This window comes from Toxorhynchites rutilus, chromosome 2 (assembly GCF_029784135.1).
Source record: "Toxorhynchites rutilus septentrionalis strain SRP chromosome 2, ASM2978413v1, whole genome shotgun sequence".
NCBI lineage: Eukaryota > Metazoa > Arthropoda > Insecta > Diptera > Culicidae > Toxorhynchites > Toxorhynchites rutilus.
This window is the reverse complement of record NC_073745.1, coordinates 131,920,477-131,943,742: the sequence shown is the minus strand read 5'-3', so window position 1 is coordinate 131,943,742 and position 23,266 is coordinate 131,920,477. Positions and strand designations below refer to the sequence as shown.

At 39.2% G+C, this 23,266-nt stretch overlaps 1 protein-coding gene across 1 annotated transcript in view; it reads left to right on the top strand.

Annotated features, from left to right (window-relative positions):
- LOC129766127 (uncharacterized) overlaps positions 1 to 23,266 on the top strand; it is a 29,466-nt gene that overhangs the window by 90 nt on the left and 6,110 nt on the right. Inside the window, exons 2-7 of the mRNA XM_055766594.1 lie at positions 10,535 to 10,617; positions 10,679 to 10,764; positions 10,884 to 13,423; positions 13,526 to 13,845; positions 13,911 to 14,462; positions 22,615 to 22,911. Coding sequence (XP_055622569.1) covers positions 10,535 to 10,617; positions 10,679 to 10,764; positions 10,884 to 13,423; positions 13,526 to 13,845; positions 13,911 to 14,462; positions 22,615 to 22,911 — 3,878 coding nt within the window. The remainder of the gene's footprint in view (positions 1 to 10,534; positions 10,618 to 10,678; positions 10,765 to 10,883; positions 13,424 to 13,525; positions 13,846 to 13,910; positions 14,463 to 22,614; positions 22,912 to 23,266) is intronic.

Here is a 23,266-nt window from a genome sequence, read left to right as displayed (position 1 = left end):
GTATAGAGCATTCTCTAGAAATCCGTGACGTCCAACGAAATGCAGTGATAACAATTTTGAGAATTTTGATTTTCCCCAACAATATTCGCTCGACAACCGATGATAAGCGAGACACGATCATCATGCGGTGCTTTTTGAAGCTTACGTATTGAGTAAACAAAATATCTCACCTCAGTCTTTGGCTGAACGCTGATCCATACGGGTGAGCAACAGTTCCGTTCCAGATACGTACGCGACGGTGTTTCCAGTAAAACTCGTTCTGTGTTAGTTTTAGGTAGGTCCAAAGGATTATTTCGCGGGTTACCGAGCCGAGTGGTCATCTGTAGTGTTGATAATTGATTGGTGAAGTAACTGTGTGCTTGATGAGAGAGTCATCACTTGTTAGCTTATAGAATCGTTGCAGTTCTAGAGTCGTTGTGAAACAAGTTTTTATAATAATGATTCACTAGTTTACATGCGGCTCTCTAAGTTATAGCAGCAAAAGGTCCTTATCTCTTTGTTTTGTTTATGACACAATCAATGTGTCCCAGTGATTTTATAGTATCGAAGTTGCGGTAATTTGATTTTCTTGTCTAAGTATTTGGGAGAAAAATCTCGTATATGCTATGGTTATGACTTCATTGCTAGACGTGCGCAATCTAAGTAATTGACTATTATTCTGAAACAAACATCCAAGCCAATTTCAAGATCTGAAAGGGTGTCATTGGATTCCACAAACTCAATTTTCTTTCATTGCACTATACAGTAGAACCCCAAATATCGGCGAAAGTAAGTTTTATAGTGATTCTACAGCCTTTTCCGAAATTTATCAGTGATTGGAAGGCTCTTGTTTTTTTTGTTTCAGTCACGACTTTCACATCACCTGACCTCCGGTGTACGCGAATTCACAGATTAATAGTTTAATGATTTCTATATTGATATAAAGCATAGTTTTGATACAGATATTTTTTTCGTGTTTACACCTCATTCTTAGTCCTTAACCGCGTTATCCGAATTGATATTGCCACTCAATTCCGCGAATAACTAGGGTTCTGCTGTATTTATTATACACGGTCTGACAATTTTCAGTTATTCTAATTCAGTGATGAAAGTATGATCTTAAAAAAAGAAATCTTGCTGAGGCGTTTGTTGTTGTAATTGGTTGAATTTGAAACATTTTTCCAATTTTATATAATATTGTCATATTAATATTAGTTCCAAGTTTAAAAACTATGGAATATGAAATATTATATTTGAAATCGAGCTCATAGTATTAATGAGGCAATCGACATTTCATTTGATTATTATGTTAACACGCTGATTCGCGCCGGGCTCTTTGGGCCGAGAATGTATTTTTTCCGTTTGGGGAGCGTCGGGATTAGGAATGACTGTAAAAAAAGTTACAAATCGATTTTTGAAGATGTTCACTATCGGTCCGCAAGGACGTAAGTGGGTCAGAAGAAAAGTTTATTGTAGGTGGCCTAGTTCTGTCGGAATTCGACGTGTTTATGACTCAATGGGGTGCTTTCCATAATTATTGTAAAAGTTTCACGTTAAATTCCCGTTAGGACCGAGATGTTTCATGGATACGAGGTTTTATTTGACTTCCGAAAAGCATAGTTTTGAACAAGTCATTCAAAACTACAATCGAGGTGTGTTATTAACACCGCAAACTCAAAACCCAATCTCAACCTCAAATTGGTAAAAATCACTATTTGTACAAACCAACATTTGGAGACGAAAAAGGAACTTCACATGAGCTTGTTTTTAATCACTTGACAAACTTTGCAATATCGATCGCGAGCAAATCTCTCCGACGGTCCGTATAATATTGAATGTATTGAAGTAGAACTATTGCCTCAATCTTACGACGATTTTTTAATATCAGTTCACGCCCAACATCTACTCGCATGTTTCCTGGCACAAGAGTCGATTTTGAGCGTCTTCTACGAAATTTGTTCTGGAGCGTACGAGGGCCACGGATGAATCTGGATAACCGCCCGGGATGAAGCTTCATCGTCGAAAGTTAAAGCACTTGCCTGTTATTAAGATTGATCGGTACACTATTGTGGAGATGAGGCTCGGTGAAGATCGTAATAAAACATCACACAAAATTGTTCACGTTTCAATTCCTTTTTTGTTGAGATAAATATTTCTAATCGCTGTAAACAACACAGAGCGCACAGACGGGCCTTCCTTCAAAAAAACATCAAACTATCCAACGCTGATGTCAGATATGACGTACACTAACAGATGATCGCGCATCTCTAAATTTCACGGGAAATCCTCGCAAGATCAAGTTGTAACAGTAAAGTTATTCTACAGAACGGAGTATCTTTTGCTGAAAAAATCCCCCTTCTGTTTTTGGAAATAATCTACTTGAACCGTATGAACTTTATGTTCCACGAAATCACGTCATCTCAGTTCGCGCTCCTGCACATTACGTATAGAGCCTCCAGTAGAATTACTCGCTCCCCATCCTGTCATGATCGTGTGGTCATCAAAATCTCTTCGGTGGTTTTCAAAAAGTTATTGTTTTTGCTGCTTGGTTCTTCAATGAACTGTTTTCGACAGATCACGCGTGATTCGTGCCATATTTCAAAATTGAAGTTGTGTAGTTTTTATTGCCATCTCATTATGGAAAAAGTTACAAACGAACAATACTTTCAAGTCATTGAATTTTAATACCAGAATCAATTTTTTGTTGAAAATATGTTTTTCTGTTTTTTTTTTGAAAAAAAATGTCTTCAGCGATGAAGCAGCCACAAGCAATACAAGAGTTGGCAATGCATCCCGGAAAATGTACTGTTTATTGCGATTTGTGGTCCGGAGAAATCATCGGCCAATACTTCTTTAAAGATGATGATGAGAACAACGTTACTGTCAATGGTGATCGCTATTATGCAATGATTTCCATCTTTTTATTGCACAAAATGCACGAGCTAAATCTGGTTGACATGTGGTTTCAACAAGATGGTGCTACATGTCACACAGCTCTCGCAACAATCAACCTATTGTGCAATGATTTTGGTGAGCAATTTATCTCTTGTTTTGGACCAGCGAAGACAATCTGGCCGGTCCGGTACGGTACTTTAAAAAACTAGAGGTGGGTTCAACCTGTGTGTGTAAGGTAGACGTAAAGCTAGATTCATTTAGAATCCGGAATCACTAAACCAATTTATTGGTTGGACGTTTAAAAAATATTTTTATATCAAAAATCGGATAATTTAATGTTGTTTTTAGAAATAAATATTTATTCGATTGGGCGGACAGTTGGGAGGATAGAAGTTTTTTTTCAATGTAATCGATCACATTGTCAGGGTACCAGCATCTCTCGACTGTAGTGGCTTGTCAAATCTGGAAAAACGTTCACCGGACCTTTGTGAGCTTTAATACACGGAAAGAGACTATTCTGCAGGCACTCTTTCCTAAACATTTTCGAGTCCACTGTCTTGTTTGTGGCGAGAACCTTGGTCTGTCCATAACTGCTAATGCCTTGTCAAATCAAGAACGTAACGTCATCCTTCGTCAGAACCTTGTGGTAAAACTTTCGAGTGTGTTCTTTGACCATCAGATTTTGCCTTAGCGTCCTGTTTGGATGTTTGCAGGCACGGAAATTGCGATCTTCTCACATACAGATACTCCGGATAGATAGTATAGGCTTTGGTTGGAGTTATATTTTTTGGTGTTGTCGTAGTCCGGAATCCCGGGGCCTTAATTGTTCTCAATACCTTCAACCTCAGCTTCCGATCCACTACGACGCGTCCTCTGATCCATCCGAACTATCATTGTACGTTCAAGGGAACGGTCGATTTAACCAACTATGAGCGATTTCGCGATTTTAGTATCTGACCACGCCGAATTTTTAATGTGGGTGTCCAAACAATTCGCAGTTAGATGATTTCAGATACGCCAACTACGATCGCTGCTATAAAATGAACAGTTATTCCGGATTCCAACTGAGTCAAACCTTAGTTCGGCTTTTATTGTATATTTCATATTTGTTTTCTGAAATTGCCGAGACCATCCCGCATGAGCCGATATAACCAGAGGTTATGAGATTTTTTTGCCTCAGAAAATCGCAGAATGTCAGTTTGCTCACTTCCAATAATTTGGTTTGGTTTTATTCAGGCATGTTGTGGCATGTTGGAAGGGTTCTTGTCCTTAGGTAGAACTAACGTTGTTGGCAGTATAACACTCCATGGCTTTCGTTCGGAAATGTGAGGAAAATTTCGTTTTCCTCCTTTTCCTGACTTTTCCTTCGAAAATACACGTTTATTGTTCTCGGACGGTTTTCAATATTATATTCAAATTATTGGACATTGAAAGCTACACATTGTTCCCACTTGTCAGGCAATTCATGATTGCCTCACCAAACAATCCTCCGTTTTTGAGCCAAGCCAGTTATCTAGAAATTATTGCACATTTTCATAAGAATTGAAGCGCTGCTCAGTGCCAAATTCACCGCTTTCCGGCGTCTTCAAACACTTCTCATGGTTTTACACGTTCCTCGTTGCTCACATTGAAGTGGCCACTTTTAATCTTTTTGAACCATTCATAACATTCCGCTTTGTCGAGAGCATGCTGACCGTATGCACCCACCAACATTCTATGCGAATCGGAACCAGACTTCGCATTGCATTGATTCAGTTGATTCGGTGTTTGCACTAGACCCATGACGTGACGTGACAACGGTTCGACTAACTAAAACAGGTTTTTTTTCTCGTTTTCATGTATAAACCACACCATTTCCAAATAGTAAACGATTTGTAAGTGAAATTGAGGAAATTTCCTACAAGAATCTTCAGTTGGAGAATTTTTTGAAGTTGAATTCGTTTGTTGCCAGCCCAATACTTTTGGGACGTGACAACACCTGTCTTTTTGCGGGTTCCGACTTTTGAACATTAATGTTGTATTTTCAGTTCCAATTCAAAACATACAAAAAAACATTGTTCTATGATTTGTCAATAAAAGATGAGCGTGAAGTGTTTTGGTTTGCAAGCCAGCCACACATCAATACCACGCTCACGACACGTCAGCCTGGTGTGAACATATCGGTAAGAACAAGTGAGAAGTGAGAACAGTGAGAACAAGGCTTAAACAGTCTCCACGAAGCGTTTAAATAAGAACTTCATCGTATTGTAGCAAGCGATATACTATTTTTATGTTTTTTATTACTCTGAATACTTCTAACTTTCCTCTGAGAACTCTCCTTCCCCTTCCAAAAGTCCACATTGCGAAACAAGGCCATTTTAATTGTTTATGGTCATCAAAATAAGCTATATAAATTGAATCTACCTGTTACCTGTAATGCACGGTATGTCTTTATTTGAGAAAAGTGAGGGTGGTCATAAACCGACCTCCAGTTTTTGTATCGTGATTGTTTAACACGTTCACTCTGGTGCTTGCCATCAATGGTTAGCACAATCCTAGTTCATCGAGTTGCGCTCACTACAGGGGGAACGCATTTGATTTAGCTATCAGAAACTTTTGATAAATTCTTTGTATGCATCCGCGCACATACCTGTGCGAGGGCGTTTATGTTTGCGTGTTGAAATGACGTTGACTTTGGTAGTTGATCGTTGATCGTTGATGTTTGCGTGTGCATTTGTATGTGCACTTTCTTTGTATAACTCCACACACGTCGCTCTAAGGCTAAGTTCTTTTCACTCAAGCATTATCTCCCTCTCACTTAAATCCTATCTTTTACTATCAAACATTATCCTTTTTTTCCTTTCCTTTTCGCGCACCAATGGATATTTGCCAAAATTACCATTCACGATCATATTGTGGGATTTCATGCCATTCCGGGTCTTTTATATCCGTTTTTAACGAATCGGAAGTCACCATCCTCGATTTAAAAATGTCATCGGAATACGATATTCGATTTCCGTTGGTAAGCCCATATTGTATGGGTTTTCCATATTTTTTTTAGCATTCAATACTATCATCAGCAAACCGCAAACAAAATAAGATTATATCTTATATTATGGAATCTACGTTCATATATTGCTGATAAAACATAGATCATTTGTATGTTTTGAAACGGAACTGTAATTAAGTAAATTAATCATTAATGATCAACAGTCCGAAACAGCAAAAATCAGGTGTAGCCACGTCACAAAAGTATTTGACTGACAACAAGCCAATCCAACTATACAATATTCTGCAACTGATGATTCGTTTTGGAATATTTCTTAATTTTACTATAACATCGTTTAATTTTGTAAGCTTTATTCATGAAAACGCAAAAAAAAGTGTTTGTAGTGAGTCAATATGTTGTTACGTCACACTGGAATGGATCGCATACTTTTCGTGACGTGACAACAACTTCTGGAGACAGTTGATACTCCTCTATTTGTGGACCGAACAAACCAAATTTTGTGGGTTGTTGACCTTCATTGTTTGCTCAGAGTAACCCAAGTATAAAAATGTTAGAACCTATGTTCATCTAATAAACTAAAAAAATGCTCTATTTTTGTGACGTGACAACGCTTCAAAATACCTGTTTTTCAAATGCTTGTTTCTCATTAATTACAAAATGAAACGTAGATCTACCCACGGTTCTTCAGACAAGCATTTAATCACCTATTCAAAGGTATATAGACATTGAAGTTTGGTTAAGCATGTGCAGAGATATCTCAAGAAACATAAAAATAGTGAAAACCTAAAATATTTTAAATATAATTATGCAGTTTTTTAAACTCCCTCTCTCAAAGGTTGTTGCATAAAAATTAAATTTGTTACAAAAAAATTATGATATAACTAGTGCTTATTCAAATAACGTTTTCAATTTTCTCTTAAAACTAGATTTCAAAATTGGTTCTCTGGTGCATAACCTCATGGAATGGGTCACTAGCCTAAACTGTACAAAACTATCGGTTGATGAAAAGTCTGCAGTCTACGGAGATTTTTAGTGTATGAGTGAAACAAAATTAAAAATCGTTGACCGCTTGTATGAGAATAATTGATTCGTTATACGGCTTTTTTTTAGCGACCAAGGAACGTATCTAGGCCGTAAAGCGAGGTATGAGTGTATTAAACTTACTGCACTTACTGCTTACTGCATTATTAACATATTGTGGACCGCTCACGAGTTTTCTCGTGTTTCACGTTCCGTCTGTTACGGATGGATCACGAAATAACCCGTGTTTTCTACACTTCATGGTTAAATCCGACACGACATGGCACACCGAAGGAAACGATCTCATTCGTGGAATCCAAACAAATGAAGCGTTCAAGTTTGCCCCAAAACGTGCGGTCCTTAATATGTTAATACGTTATATTGCACGCCAAAGACAAAAGAAACACTGATTCGTTGTTACATTGTTGTGACGAACAGTACGATTTGATCGTTTTTTATTTTTTTGGGGACGGATCCATCAATGTTTGTTTGTTTTATAGAAAAGAAATAAGGTATATGCGTTCAAAATCAAAAGAGTATCAAGGGGGGACCCCTGTCTGGAAGGTCGAAGAATAATGAATTTTCGTGATTGTTTTTCGGATGTTGGGAATAAAGTGAAGTGTTAGGGTATTTTGATTATTGTTTAACCCCTTCCCGTATTATTTAATACGTCACATATCAAGTGATTTCACTAGCCTGCTGAACGTTCTAGTGCCCTATTTTATTCAAGTACCCACAAGTGAGACTCGATGTTGTACGGGAAAGGGTTAAGGTATATTTGAAGAAGTATTTTCCATTTTTTGAGTGCACGAATAATGATTATTACGCTGTTGACAGCTGGATGCGTAGATGCTGTCTGAAAATCGATACCTTGCTGGTGGTATCGGTTCTGAAGCAACGGGGTTTTGTAGAACCAATCCCAATGAATAATTAGAAGCTTTACGATAATACCTAAACCGTTATATAGGGGTTTTTGAATATTCGTAAAATTGCCAAAATTGCAACCATTTTTGTTGAAAATAAATTATTTTTTTATGAAAAATCACTGTTTAGAAGCTCATGAAAAATCGAAAAATTGAGATATCAAAAAACGGCTATGTAACGCTTTAGATAATTCATTTTTACATGTTGATAAAAAATTTCAGCCAAATCGGTCGAGCAGATCCTGAGAAAGAACATGGTTTTGAGAAAAAGACGTTTGAAAAATCGTACAGCAATACTATATCCCTTAAGGTGACTTCATACTTTCGTCTATAACATTCCAAAGAAAACAAATATTGAAAAATCCTTTTAAGGCAACATTTCTGAGGGCATGAGCTTCCTAAAAACGCAAAAACAAAAATTCGATTTTTTTCGATTTTCCAGACAGGGGTCCCCCCTTAATGCGTGACTCATGGTTTCGGATTTTCAGCCTTATTCTTGTTCTCGGCCGTATCGTCCAAACGACTGGATTCGAACATTTCAGGAACAGACATTCTCGTTTTCGATGGAATCTGTTCAAAATTCCTTCATCGCCTTTCATTTTTCACAAAGCAACAGCCCTGTGCGCAATGTCTTCACGCTAGGGTGAGATGTTTCGCAGGCTTGTTCTTCAACATACATCCAAATAGAATAATCCAACTGGTTGAGGATCGGACTGCTAAGAAGTCATACATCCTTCGGTCAAAACTTCATATTTTCCATCAGCCATTGTTGGGTCCGGTTTGAGGTGTGACATGGCGCTCCATCTAGTGTTAGGACAACGTATTGATTCTCAGTAAAGTTGGCATCCGCCCAGGGAAACACTTGGTAAAAACATCAATAAAAACAGGTGGAATTTTCAACCTGTTGCACGCTACCAAGCCGAAAATCAAGTCGGCTGCAAGGTTTGGAACTTAAACTTTACTTTCTCCGGAACATTCTTAAGTCACTTCGGTGAAATGAAGCGAGCTGTGCGGTTGTTGGAAACTGCATCGGTGCTGAACAGCTTTTCGGTTTTTTTCTTTCTTCAACAAAGAAACCAATCACTTCGAACGTGTCATTCGTAGTTCCTTTACCCCCTCCGTAATCGAGTGGCGTTTCTGGCACTGGGAGATGTGTGCAAGTTTTTTTTTTGATAATTTTTCGCATGAATATTTTAAAAAGGCTAACTGCCTTGGAAAAGTTTCCTGATGGAACGTTCCGGGTTGCGAGCAATCTTTGCACGGACCAATTTGATCATACTGGGCATTCTTGCAAATCGCGGATCTTCACTTCCCGCCTTTCGCTACTTAGGACCATACTGTAGAGATTCTTGTTGCGATAAAATGACATCCTACCAACTTGGAAATTTCTTTCGACGTCTTTTGGACTAGCAGCAAACTTGTAATCACTTCTTTGGCGTACATTTTCACAAATTTGCAGTAAAACAATTCCGATGCCCTGATGTAACACTTAAAAGGGAACGTAAACAAATACACTGTCAATAGAAATAAGTCGATAGTTACACAAATTGATCCATTATTAATGTTTAAACGCTTTCGCATTTTTTCCGGCAGACATTGTAAAAAGTTGGGGGTCTTCGTAGCCACTTGGTTACGCGTTCGCTTACCAAGCGATCGATCGTGAGTTCAAACTCAGGGCCCTCAATTGCCCATCTTTGTGTTGTTATAGAATAACTACGTCCACGCAACCATCATCAGCGATGGAAATCGATCCACGGTGGAACAAAGATCGATTCATCCATACAACTGCTCTGCTCTGCAAGAAACATCGGGCTGCTTGTAATTTACAATTTATAGAAACATAAACATATGTACATGTACACACTTAAAACCCGGCTCTGTTACAGCTAAAATGCTAAAGAGCCTAATAAATAAATAAATGGGATAAAAAAAAATTGTAAAAAGTACGAATTTTTACTCATAGATTGATTACCTATAGATCCAACTAAAAAGTCCACGTAGTCCTTGCAATATTTTAAATTCTAGCATCTTCTGTACGTTTGTATTTTTGCAAGTTCTATACTGAATTCCTACCGCGAATTTGGCACAATTCCAAACAACACGTACAAATGAACGTAGAATATATGACACTGCGGTTGGGAAATTTTGACTCACGTTCATGAGTTGACTAACCTGTTTCACAGATTGAAGAAACAAATTCCATCATGCGGAACTAATCAATGGTAATAATTTCAATCCACCAGGATCTTTTTTCTTTTGTGTTTTCAATGTATTGTGTATACCATAAAAATAAAGTTAAGATGCAGGATGGAAGACACATTTTGGTAATAACACAGAATGATCAAATGAACCTACTCCAGGAGTCAATCTGCAAGTCATGGTAGACGAGGAAATAAGATAAAAATCGATTTCACTTTCTTCGGAACCGGTTCCGCCCGGGAGGACCGACACTGCTGCGATTAGCTCATATCGCAAAATCCCATCGGTTGGGAAATCCCCATCGATTGTTGCATACAGCTGCCCGGGTTCTCCAAATATCGCTGAATATTTACGGGACACAACGCGCAATTGTGTTGTTCGATGCGAGAATCAATTATCAACGGATTGATGAAAATATCAAACCGAAATAAACATTGTTCTCGTTAATTGTACAGGGTTATCACAATAGCAAGGTCATCCTTTTCTGGCGAAGTCTACAGTGATCCTATTTCGTTCGTGTCTGTTTCAGCTTTACGGAGGATGATTTCTTTTCGAATAGGAACATTTCTGGCGTTTGCACTAGTATTAATTTACGCAGAGGACGAGGTTATCGTAAGTTATCTGTCTTTATAGTTGTTTTTTTGTTACATAAATTGTCTTATCACTGTACTAGAAATGTCCTGAAGGAGAATGTGTAAAGCTGCATCTTTGCCGGGATGGTGAAATAAACACAGATGGCACTAACTTGATAGATATTAGGTAAATTGATGTATTGAGCTACGATCACTCTGTCATAATGATAATGAGGAATTGTAGTTTCGTTTTTTTTTTCAAATGTTAGAATTGTATCAAATACTCACAGCTTCGTTCCCCGACAGGTTCAATCCAGATGATCCTTGTGAACATTATCTGCTAAAATGTTGTAAGATCCCGGGAGGAGAAAGCGAGGAAATAATGGAACCACCACCGTCAGGAGGTGACATCATTCCTGGTCCGTCGCCCAATGATAATTCTCAGACCGTTACGATAGGAGGAGGCGATGTTCCGCCCCACGGTCCGCATGGAGGTGATGGGCAAGGAAAAGGACCTGATGGGCAAGGAAAAGGGCCCGATGGGCAAGGGAAAGGGCCCGATGATCATGGTAAATATTATGGTACTGGTCAACACGGTGGTGGTAGCTTCAGCAGTAGTTTTAGCAATTCTTACACATACAGTAGCAGCAATAAATATGAAAGCAATATGCAAGGTCAATATCAGCAATGGATGGGTCAAAACGGGCAATTGATGGGAGGATTGTTTGGTGGATCAAACTTAGGATTTGGACAGCCTCCTATGGGATCAGCGCAGTATGGTCAATATACGATGGGAGGGGGGCAATATGGGGAAAGTGGATCAACTGCAGGTGCTTTTTCTGGTTCCAGTACTGGATATGGCAGCGGACAAACACAAGGTTCCTACAGTGGTGCTAATTCTGGCAGCTCTTCAATCACCAGTGGAGACGGGAAGTTCGTAGGAAGTGGATCGAGTGCTGGTTCCACATCAGGTTCCTCAACTGGACATGGCAGTGGACAAACACAAGGTTCATTCAGCGGTGCTAATTCTGGCAGTTCTTCAATTACCGGTGGAGATGGAAAGCTTTTAGGAAGTGGATCATCTGCTGGTGCTTCCTCGGGTTCAGCCATTGGACACGGTGGACAAACACAAGGTTCCTTCAGCGGCGCTAATGATGGTAGTTCATCCACTACCGATGGAAGTGGGAAGTTCGTAGGAAGTGAATCGAACGTTGGTGCATCGTCAGGTTCCTTTACTGGGCATGGACATGGCAGTGGACAAAACCAAGGTTCGTTTAGTGGAGCCAATGCTGGAAGTTCCTCGACTACCGTAGGAAATGGTAATCTCGTAGGAAGTGGATCAAGTGCTGGTGCTTCTTCTGGTTCTTCTACTGCTCATGGTGGCGGACAAGCGCAAGGTTCCTTCAGTGGTGCTAATGCTGGCAGTTCTTCAACTACTGGGGTAGATGGAATGCTTGTAGCAAGTGGATCAAGTGCCGGTTCTTCTTCCGGATCCTCTACCGTTCACGTAGGGGGACAAATGCAAGGGTCCTCCAGTGGTGCTAATTCGGGCAGTTCCAATACTACCGGAGGAAATGGAAATCTTGTAGCAAGTGGATCAAATGCTGGTTCTTCTTCCGGTTCCTCTACAGGACATGGCAGTGGACAAAGCCAAGGTTCGTTCAGTGGTGCCAATTCTGGAAGTTCCTCGACCACCGCAGGAAATGGAAACCACGTAGCAAGTGGATCAAATGCTGGTTCTTCTTCCGGTTCCTCTACTGTTCATGGTGGATCAAACGCTGGTGCCTTATCAGGTTCCTCTTCTGGACATGGTAGTGGACAAAACCAGGGTTCGATCAGTGGTACTAACTCAGGTAGTTCCTCAACTACCGGTGGAAACGGAAATCTCTTAGGAAGTGGATCGAGTGCTGGTGCTTCTTCCGGCCCATCTACTGGTCTTAGTGGTGGACAAACACAATTTACCGCAGGAGATGGAAAGCTCGTAGGAAGTGGGTCAAATACTGGCTCTTCTTTCGGCTCCTCTACTGGACAAGGTGGCGAACAAACACAAGGTTCCTTGGGTGGTTCTCATTTGGGAAGTTCCTCAACATCCGGAGGAGATGGAAAGCTTGTAGGAAGTGGACCTGGTGTCTCTTCAGATGGTCAAACACAAGGCTCCTACGGTGGTTCCAATTTGAGCAGTTCAGGTTCTACCACTACACATGGTGGTGGTCAGACACAAGGTCCCCTAGGTGGTTCTAATTTGGGCAGTTCTTCAGCAACCGGAGGAGATAGAAAGCTCATAGGAAGTGGACCAGGCGCAGGTGTCTCTTCAGGTTCTTCTACTGTACATGGTGGTGGTGTTAACACAGGCGGTTCTTCATCTACTGGTGGAAAACTTGTAGGAAGTGGATCGAGCGCTGGTGTTTCTTCGGGTTCGCAAGGTCATGGTGCTGTTAGTGGCCAAACAAGTGGTTCTGGCTCAGGAATCGTTCCGGGTAGCGTAGCTGGGGGTACACATACGGGACTCCCGGGGTCTGGCAATGTAGTAAACTCTGGAAATTTCCCACATTATACATCAGGTTCGTCGGTCCAACCGAATGTAATCGGTGTTACAAAAGATCAAACAAAAGATACATCCATAGCGGGTTCAGCTGGTGGAATAAGTCAAGGACAAAGTACTTCCCAGTCGACTGGTCAGGTTGGTCATGGCCATCAAGGAGGTGGTTCCTCTGGAACAGGCTATCAGCACACCCAACATGCTGGAAATGCACATAATGAACAATACACTGAAAAACATTCTTCAGGTTATGGATATAAATACAATAAGACTGTTGGTGGTGGTTATGGTAATTCACATAATAATGGTTAGTAATGTTTGCTTGTTGTTTGCATGATTAAAGCATGAACAAAAATGTCAGTATTTTATGTTGAACATTGCTTAGAAAATTGTTCTCATTTTTTTCAAGGCGTTACTGTAAATCCAATAATCCCCCCACATGATAACGTCGGATGTGGGGTTCGTCATTCTGATGGCGTTGGTTTCCGCATTACTGGAGACAACGATGGCGAATCACAATATGGAGAATTTCCCTGGATGGTCGCCATTTTGAAGGAAGAAAAGGCATTGGATCAAGTTATCAACGTTTATCAGTGCGGTGGGTCGTTAATCCATCCACAGGTAGTCTTGACAGCTGCGCATTGCGTACAAAATAAGCAACCAGAATCGATTAAAGTTCGTCTAGGCGAATGGGATACACAAACAACCAATGAGATTTATGATCACCAGGTAATGCTGCAAATGGCGTACAATAATTGGTGTCCTCACGGAAATTGTTCTTATTTTTGTTCTAGGACCGCAATGTTGTCGATATGGTTGTACATGACAAATTCTACAAGGGAGGTTTGTTCAATGATGTCGCTCTGCTTTTCCTGGAAAAACCTGCAGAATTCATCGAAACTGTTAACACCATCTGTCTGCCACCCCAGGATTTCAACTTTGATATGAATCGATGCTTCGCCTCCGGCTGGGGCAAGGATGTGTTTGGAAAAGAGGGCAAATACCAAGTGATTCTGAAGAAAATTGAGCTTCCGGTAATGCCATTCGCTCAGTGCCAAACAGCGTTGCGAACCACCCGATTAGGTAAAAGGTTTATTCTGAACAAGAGTTTCATCTGTGCCGGTGGAGAAGCAGGTAGAGACACTTGCAAAGGTGATGGCGGTTCCCCGCTGGTGTGTCCGATTCCCGGTACCGAAAATCGCTACTATCAGGCCGGAATTGTTGCTTGGGGTATTGGCTGTGGTGAAACCGGAATTCCTGGTGTTTATGTTAACGTGGCTGGTGTCAGGAGTTGGATCGATGAACATTTGACACAACGTAGCATTCCACACAATTACTACATACATGTTTAAGACTGTTCATAACTGTGACAAAATATACGATTGCTCAAGTTAACCACGTTTTACTGTTTGAGTTCGAAACCCAATACGTAAGAGATTGTTAGTCTGAATGAAGATATTGATGTTACTTTCAATAGTGGGCTTTCACGTCTCCTTTTGGAAGTGTTACTGACCAATTTCTCAACAAAATTTGGGCTAGGAATATATAATTGAAATTTCGTTTGAAAAAAAATTGAATTATTGTTTTGTTGAATGAAATCCCAACCTCAACTTTTCTTCAAATAAAGGCAAAATAGTAAATTTCCTTGAGTGTATCTTCGTCGGTACAGAAGGTGACATGTTCGGATCAAAAAAAGAAACGTTGTTTACGTATTCGAAGAATGATACACACTAAAAAGTTAACTCGAAATGTTCGATGTACCGTCGATGGGGGTGAGATTGACAAGCACTGCGAATATTTTCTAAAGCCGTGAACCATTTGAAAATTTTACATATTTTCACTAATTCCAATGTATAATAATTAACTGTGTTATTGTTTAATAATTCATCATTTCTTCCGTTTTTGACCCAAACTCACTCCCATGACCCACTCTCCCCCGTCGATGGCATTCTAAAATAAAATACAAGTGAATTGACTAAAACAATTCCGCAGTCCTAGGTCAATATTGCTGTCGTGTTCTCGATACCATCTCTTTATTTTTTCACTATCCTGTTACTGTTAGCATGGCTTTTCAAACGGTACGTTCTCCTATGTTCCAGAGTTGATTTCCAGATATTGAGACCGTGTACTGTGTAGACATTTCGCCCATCTCTTAGGCAAATTGTGGATTCCTTGCCTAAAAACATATTTGGTTCTGACGAGAACCATTTGCAGTTTTTGCCTTCTTTGCTTTTGGCGAAGTGCAGCTCGTCCACGTCCACACGCCCCATTGATTATCAGGATAATCAGGATAATCAGGATGGGTCAGATCTGGAGAAAACTGTGGGTGTGATAACGTTTCTCAGGGTCTTCACGGGGTCCGTCACGGCTTTAGCGGCATGCGCCGGTGCGTTGTCATGATGTTATATCACTTTACCGCGCCGTCGGGCCTAATCCGGGACTTTTTTCATCAATGCAAAGTTTAAATTTGTCGTTTGTTGTTTGTTGCGCTCTGTATTCACCGCCATACAAATGAAACACAAATTTCTGCATTACTCGAGAATTAATCAAGCAAATGAAACGAAATTTGGCATGTGGAGGTTTTAGGGTGCAATAAATGATTCTATGGTGGAGGCGATCTGGCGTATTGGTAACATCCATACCTCTCACGCAGAGATCACGAGTTTAATTCTCAAAGAGAAAAAAAAGATTCTGTGGTGGTAAGATACTTCTTCCCCCTCTCTTAGGGGGGCTGCCAGACAAATGAAACACAAACTCGAAACCTGCATTACTCGAAAATTAATCCAACAAATGAAACCAAATTTGGGATGTAGAGGTTTTTGGGTTCATAAAATGTTTTTACGGTGGTTAGACACTCCATCCCCCCTCTCTTAAGGAGGGCTGCCATAGAAATGAAACACAAATTTCTGCAAAACTCGAGAACTAATCAAGCAAATGAAACCAAATTTGGCATATAGAGGTTTTAGGGAGCAATAAATGTTTTTATGGTGGTTTGACACTCCTTTCCCCTTTCTAAAGAAGATCTAATCAAGCAAATTGAGCCATATTTGGCATGTGGAGGTTTTAGGGGGCATGAAACGTTTCTATGGTAGATCGACACTCCTCCCCCTCTTCCATACAAATGAACAAGAAATTTCTGTGTATCCGAGAATCAATCAAGCAAATGGAACCAAATTTGGCATGTGGAGGTTTTTGGGTACGTGAAATGTTTTTATGTTTCTTCCCTATCATTTTGAAGCTACAGCTTTCAGGTATTTGAATATTTTACGTACATATTTTTATCTTGATGTAGTGGGCAACAATACCGGGAAGAAACGGAAAATCGTTTTCTTTTTGTTTTTTCTAGAATATTATGGACTAACACATTTTTTTGGTAGCCAACTCAACATCAAATCCAATTAACCTTATCAACAAGCATTTATTTGGTTTCAAGAACGTTCCTGTGACCTATGCCCTTTCCACATAGAGATATTTCAGTTTGAATGAAAAATTATCCCTACGTCTTTGATGATGAATAATTCAATAATCAACCATCGCACTGAAAATCGAAAGGAAGTTTTAAAAACTCCAATAAATTCTGCATAAGGATAATTTTACTTTAACGAAAAAACAAATATTTCAATTTTTTGCAGTGATTTCATAAATGAGCCAAAAACAGAATTTTTATAGTACTTTACAAAATCCACTGTAATTCTGCTAATACCGTTACGAATCGTCCGTTCTGAGAGTCGCGTAGGATTTTGTACTTCTGAGACTATTTGCGATTAAATGTTCCTCTAATTTACTCCAAATTTTGAAAAATCGGTTAGAAAAAACAGCTGGACGTATCAATATGGAACGTTCACAGATGTTTAGGGAATACACTAGGCTAGAAATTTGCCTGCAAACATTAGAACTTACTGCTATATTAGCAGAATTACAGTGGATTCCGTAAAGCACTATAAAAATCTAGTTTCTGGCACTTTTTTGAAATCGATGCAAAAAAAACTTTTATGAAATCGATGCAAAAAAAAAGACTGCTGATTAGAAAACTTAAAAATAAGTTTTTAGTCAATTATACAGTGTAGGAAATGATAATAAAAAATGAAATTCAACCGAATGTACTTGCTTTATATACTATTAGGCTGTCAAAAAAGTCCTGCGGTATTTCCGCGAGGTGTCGTTGTAAGCGCGTAGTTCTAGTTGTATTCATTGTATCGAGTCATACTATAGCTTGTTGGAAAGGTATTTTTGCGCGCTATAATATAGTCCTTGACAGTGTTTTGTTTGGTTAAGTCGTTCGTGAGTTATAGTGTCGCAAATATGGAGCAAAATAAAGAGAAAATCCGACATATTTTACAGTACTACTATGACAAAGGCAAAAATGCTTCTCAAGCTGCCAATAAAATTTGTGCAGTTTATGGACCCGATACAGTTTCCATTTCCACCGCACAACGATGGTTTCAACGTTTTGTTTCTGGTGTAGAGGTCGTCGAAGATGCGCCACACTCCGGAAGGCCTGTCGTCGAAAATTGCGACAAAATCGCTGAATTAGCCGAGAAAGACCGGCATAGTAGCAGCCGTAGCATCGGCCAAGAGCTGGGGATAAGTCATCAAACCGTTATTAACCATTTGAAGAAGCTTGGATTCACAAAGAAGCTCGATGTATGGGTGCCACACACGTTGACGCAAAAAAACATCTTTGACCGTATCGACGCATGTGAATCGCTGCTGAATCGCAACAAAATCGATCCGTTTCTGAAGCGAATGGTGACTGGCGATGAAAAGTGGGTCACTTACGACAACGTGAAGCGCAAACGGTCGTGGTCGAAGCCCGCTGAAGCGGCTCAGACGGTGGCCAAGCCCTCATTAACGGCCAGGAAGGTTCTGCTGTGTGTTTGGTGGGATTGTCAAGGAATAATCTATTATGAGCTGTTTCCCTATAGCCAAACGCTCAATTCGGACCTGTACTGTCAACAACTGGACCGCTTGAGGGTAGCACTCATGAAGAAGAGGCCATCTTTGATAAACAGAGGCCGTATTGTCTTCCATCAGGACAACGCCAGCCCACACACTTCTTTGGTGACGCGCCAGAAGCTCCGGGAGCTCGGATGGGAGGTTCTTTTGCATCCGCCGTATAGTCCGGACCTTGCACCAAGTGACTACCACCTGTTTTTGTCCATGGCGAACGAGCTAGGTAGTCAGAAGTTAGCCACAAGAGAGGCCTGTGAAAATAGGCTATCCGAGTTTTTTGCCAATAAGGAAGCGAGCTTCTTTAACAGGGGTATTATGAAGTTGGCATCTCGTTGGGAACAAGTCATCGAACAAAACGGCGTATATTTGACTTAAAACAGATGATTGTAACTAATTTTATGAACAAATGAAAATTCAAAAAAAATACCGCAGGACTTTTTTGACAGCCTAATATGTTCGATGAATAACTACAATTTCATTGGATAATATGGAATATTCTGTTCAATTGATTGCGAAGATGGATATATCATACTGAGAACATATGTCAGATTTGTGGGAAAATAATCGTCATAAACTACATCACATTTGGCAACTCCGACTTTCCACGTGATTCGTTTTCATTGTTCTTTGCGCTTGGTAGATAGAAAGCTAAAAGAAGAAGTAAGTTGCAAGTTTTTTTTTCTGAGAATGAGAATAATAATTGCGCAACGCGGAGAAGCCCCTGTTTATTCCAAAAAACAATATGTCTATTATGTATATTTTTTTAGACACACATGGACGGCGTAATAGTAAATCTGAAAGCGAGGGAAATAGTAACGACGAAATAGTGCGAAGCGTTAGAAGAAAAGTTTTGAGTATTATCTCATCGAGTTCCGATTAGGATATTGAGGAACTATACGCAAGAGAAGATCTGGACGATATGTTAGAAGAACTTACCATATAAGGCATAAAGATATTGATTTTCCAACAGTACATTTTAAATGTGATTTTTCACAAATAAGTATGTTCTACTAGTCAAGCCGTTTCGTTTGATACCGCTATTGATGAATTGAAAAAAATGTACCATTTTGTGATGGCGGTCATTCTGGATTTACATTTTTCATAAATAACTGTGTTCTACTAGTCAAGCCCTTCAATTTGATACCCATATTGATGGGGTTTTGATAAAATGTGTAGTCCGCCATTTTGTAGCGGCCGCCATCTTGGATTTTCAAGATCATAGAATACGCAGTTTGATAACGACAGCAGAGATAAAGGCGTGCTCCAAATTTCAGATCAATCGGTCAATAAGAAGGAGGTTAAATTTCTATTGATGTGGGACAACCCTGCAGATAAACATACAAACATATGTACAGTAGGTAATGTTAAATAAAACCGATTAAAAATATAGTATAAAAGCTATATTGTCATGTTTTTGATTATTTGATTATTCTTCATAACCCATATTTATATTTAAGTGCCCATTCTATCAAATTCCGTTTAAAAATCCTATTTAAATTGAACGAGAAAAGTGTCACCCACATCTGGGTGACGGGGCGATCAAGTTGTTAATCGGGTTTTGAGAAAATATGCAGCCCACCATTTGATAGTGACAGCCATCATAGATTTGCATTTTTCATAAATAACTGTATTCTACTAGTCAAGCCCTTTCATTTGATACCCATAATAATAGGGTTTTGAAAAAATATGTATTCCGCCATTTTGGATTTGCATCTCTTGCCATCTTGGATTTGCATTTTTCATGAAAAACGGTGTTCTGACTACGTAGAAGCCCTTTCATTTGATACCCATATTAATGAGGATTTGAGAAAATATGTAGTCCGCCATTTTGTAGTGGCAGCCATCTTTGATTTACATTTATCATAAATAACCGTATTCTCCTAGTCAAGCCCTTTCATTTGATACCCATATTGATTGGGTTTTGGAAAACCCATATTGATGAGGTTTTGAGAAAATATGTAATCCGCCATTTTGTAGCGGCCGCCATCTTGGATTTTCAAGATAATGAAATACGCAGTTTTATAATGACTACAGAGATAAAGGTGTGTTCCAAATTTCAGATCAATCGGTCAACAGGAAGGGGGTAAAATTTCTATTAATTTCTATTAATAATTAATATTTCTAAACACTATCTTTGCGTTGGTGTAATCTTGCACTACTACCTTGAGCAAAAAGTTCCCGGAATCACCACCGTGTGGCGCTCTCGGTCACTCGTTTTAATTTTAGTTTTATTTTTGTATGTTGGCACATCTGTCATTGACATTCTATAAAATTTGTAGTGTGATTGTTTTACATTTTTAAAAGTCACGCGAATACATCTGCTATTGTGCGTACCTCGATTTAATACAATTTGCAAAATTTGCAAAATCAATCGTTATTCGTGAACATTTCCTAAAACCGAAATGGATACCATTTGAGGGGCTCAGAATGAAAGGAGTGTAAGTGATTTGATTGATTTCTCTTCATCAACTTGTTCTTTAGTTAATAACTCAACTGCAAAAACTTTTCAATTTGAGTATAGAATCCGATAGACGAAGTTCTGACCTATCTTCCACATTGTCAAATACAGCTGGGAATGTGTTTGCAGCTAAGTTATGACCAACAGAGAAAGTCGGTGTAGAGAAATCGATGATGTAACTTACACCCCTTTCATTTTGAGCCCTCATTTAGCAACCACCAAATCCACTTGATTTGGCCCCCTGCGACTTTTTCCAGTTTATAGAAGTAGTGCGTCTAGTTGCTATTTTTGTAAGATTGAAAAATCTGACTTTTTTCTATCGAACCATCTTGAGGCACCGTAAGACTTTTCATTGGATGACCGGAAAAGATTCAGTAGTAGACGTTAAGCAAGGACTGTAAGGGAGATTGAGATCAATAATTAAATCGTTGATAATGCACAGTATACTTAAACATGATCGGCAATGCCAAGTTTTTAAGAAACGTAAAGTTTATGGAGTTTCAGAAGCCAGATCTAAACTCTTTGGATTACTTTGTATGGTCATACATGCTGTCGAAGGTAAACGAGCAAAAGGTTTGACATCAAAATTATCAGAAAACATCGTACGAACCATAGTGTATTTGGTGACGCATTCGTGTAAATGTTATATTCTTGTAGATGAAATTCAGTTTGATATTCTTTTGGACAATGTTGTGAAATCTTTGAAATAACAATTCTGAATGATACAGTTTTTTTTTCTTGAGTTGAGTTGTTGAGTTCTCTGAATTATTCTGGAAAAGCTGCATCAGATACTAATTTTTTGTTTTGGATTACACAATCCAGTGTAAGAATGTTCACTTATAACAATAGTGGCGGAACCGTTGCCAGTCTGTTTTGTAGACCGTCATCTTTTTTTTTCAATCGTTATAATCGCTCTTAGTGATGAAAATATGCCACCCTTCTCCTAAAATGTTAGTTTGAGACTGAACGCCAACAACATTATCTGAAACAAATCAAACGAAACAAGTTACCGAAAGTTGTTATGTGGCTAAGTAGAAAAAATTGAAAGGGGTTTTATCTAAGACACGACTACATTTTCGACGTAGAACCACGGAATTATAATATTCGATCCGCTTGTTTTTCACTTCGGATATTATTTTAGAATGTATCGAAATGTTTGAAATAATTTTTAGTGATTTAGTTATTTTTACTACTTCAGTAGTCAAAATTTTCATTTGAAATATGAACAATGAAGACAATCGTTGGAGGCGCTTTTCGTAATCCATTCTCGCTCGATTCTCGCCAGCAACGATGTTGCTCCGATGACCACTAAATGAGAAGTGGTGTGAGCTCAAGGAAGGAAGGAAGGTATTGAATTAGAGAGACTTTAAACTCTGAGAGTTCATTCGTCTCTGTGAGCTCAAATCGTGGATGGCTTATTTATACCAAATAAATTGAAAACGGTCAGAAACGAATGTATTAGTTTTTCGTTTCTAAGGGTACGATATGGTAAGCACAAAAATCGGCAGAACAAATGTATGAGAAAAGGGAATGCTCCCAGTTTTCATTAAGTTGAAACCATTTAGAGACTAGGGAATTGTAATTTATAACATATCAAACAAATCTTAGAAAATTTTTGACTCGATTGGTATGCAAATCATCAGGATCCGTTCGCTGTGAAAATAGTTATTAACGTTAACTTTAATTCAAATAATCGTGACCTGTTTTCTGATTTGGCACTCTTCCTGAAAGACGTAGTTATACGTCAAAACGCCTTTTAACTAACTAATGATACACATATGTATCAACATTTCTATGTGTATTAGCTGTAATTTATTGAAATAAAGTGATATAGTAAATATACCGGAAACCCTTTTTTCTGCCAAAACTTAGTATTAATTGTGGTTGCACTCTATCGACATTCTTTAATATCCTAAACTACACGAGCGAAGATTTCGTAACGCCGTTTGACAGATAACAGCCAAAACTTTTCCAAAGTCTTGATAGTAATGAAAGATGACACACAATCCGCAACTTGAAATTTGTATTTTTTTAAACTTTTAATTCTGTTCATATACGTATTTCACCGTATTCCAATTCCAATCTAGAGACGCCGGGATCCGTTCCTCCGCATTCGTGCAGGGCTGCAAGCCACCGGACAGCAATTCCTTTTGCGACTTGGTTGTGCCAATGCCAGCTTCATGTACGGGAGCCGATGTACGTCCGTCATTTTTCTCAAAGCCGCAGCCCCTTGGCGTATCACCTCGACCGGATGCATTCCGCAGTTACGGCTGCGAAACTCACGTAGGAAGTTTATGTACGAGTTGCGGGATTTTCTTCCGGGTCGGCTCGTTGGGCATGCGCCGTTTCTTCCACAGTTCATGCTTGATGTGGATCTTGAGAGCGTCGGTTCGTTCACGGAAAAAACTCCTAAAAAACGTGTTCTTAAAAACTCTTCCATTTTGCTTCAATATTTGATTTCGAATCTTTTGAAGTTTGTGTTGTGAAAAAAAAGGGCTGTTGCGATTTTTCAATTCGTATTTTCAAAATCTCAAGGCATGTTGAGATAACAGTGCAGGTAGAATTTTTGCATGAAAAAAAATTATAGGAGGGTTGGGTCCAAGACACCACCGTACAGTTGACGTAGGATTCCGTTAGGCTATCTGTTGCATGCTGATTTTGGATATGACATCGTTAAACTCTTTGATAATGATTTGATGGCCCTGAAAAGGTTGTTTGGTTGTTGGGTGTTGTTTGTTT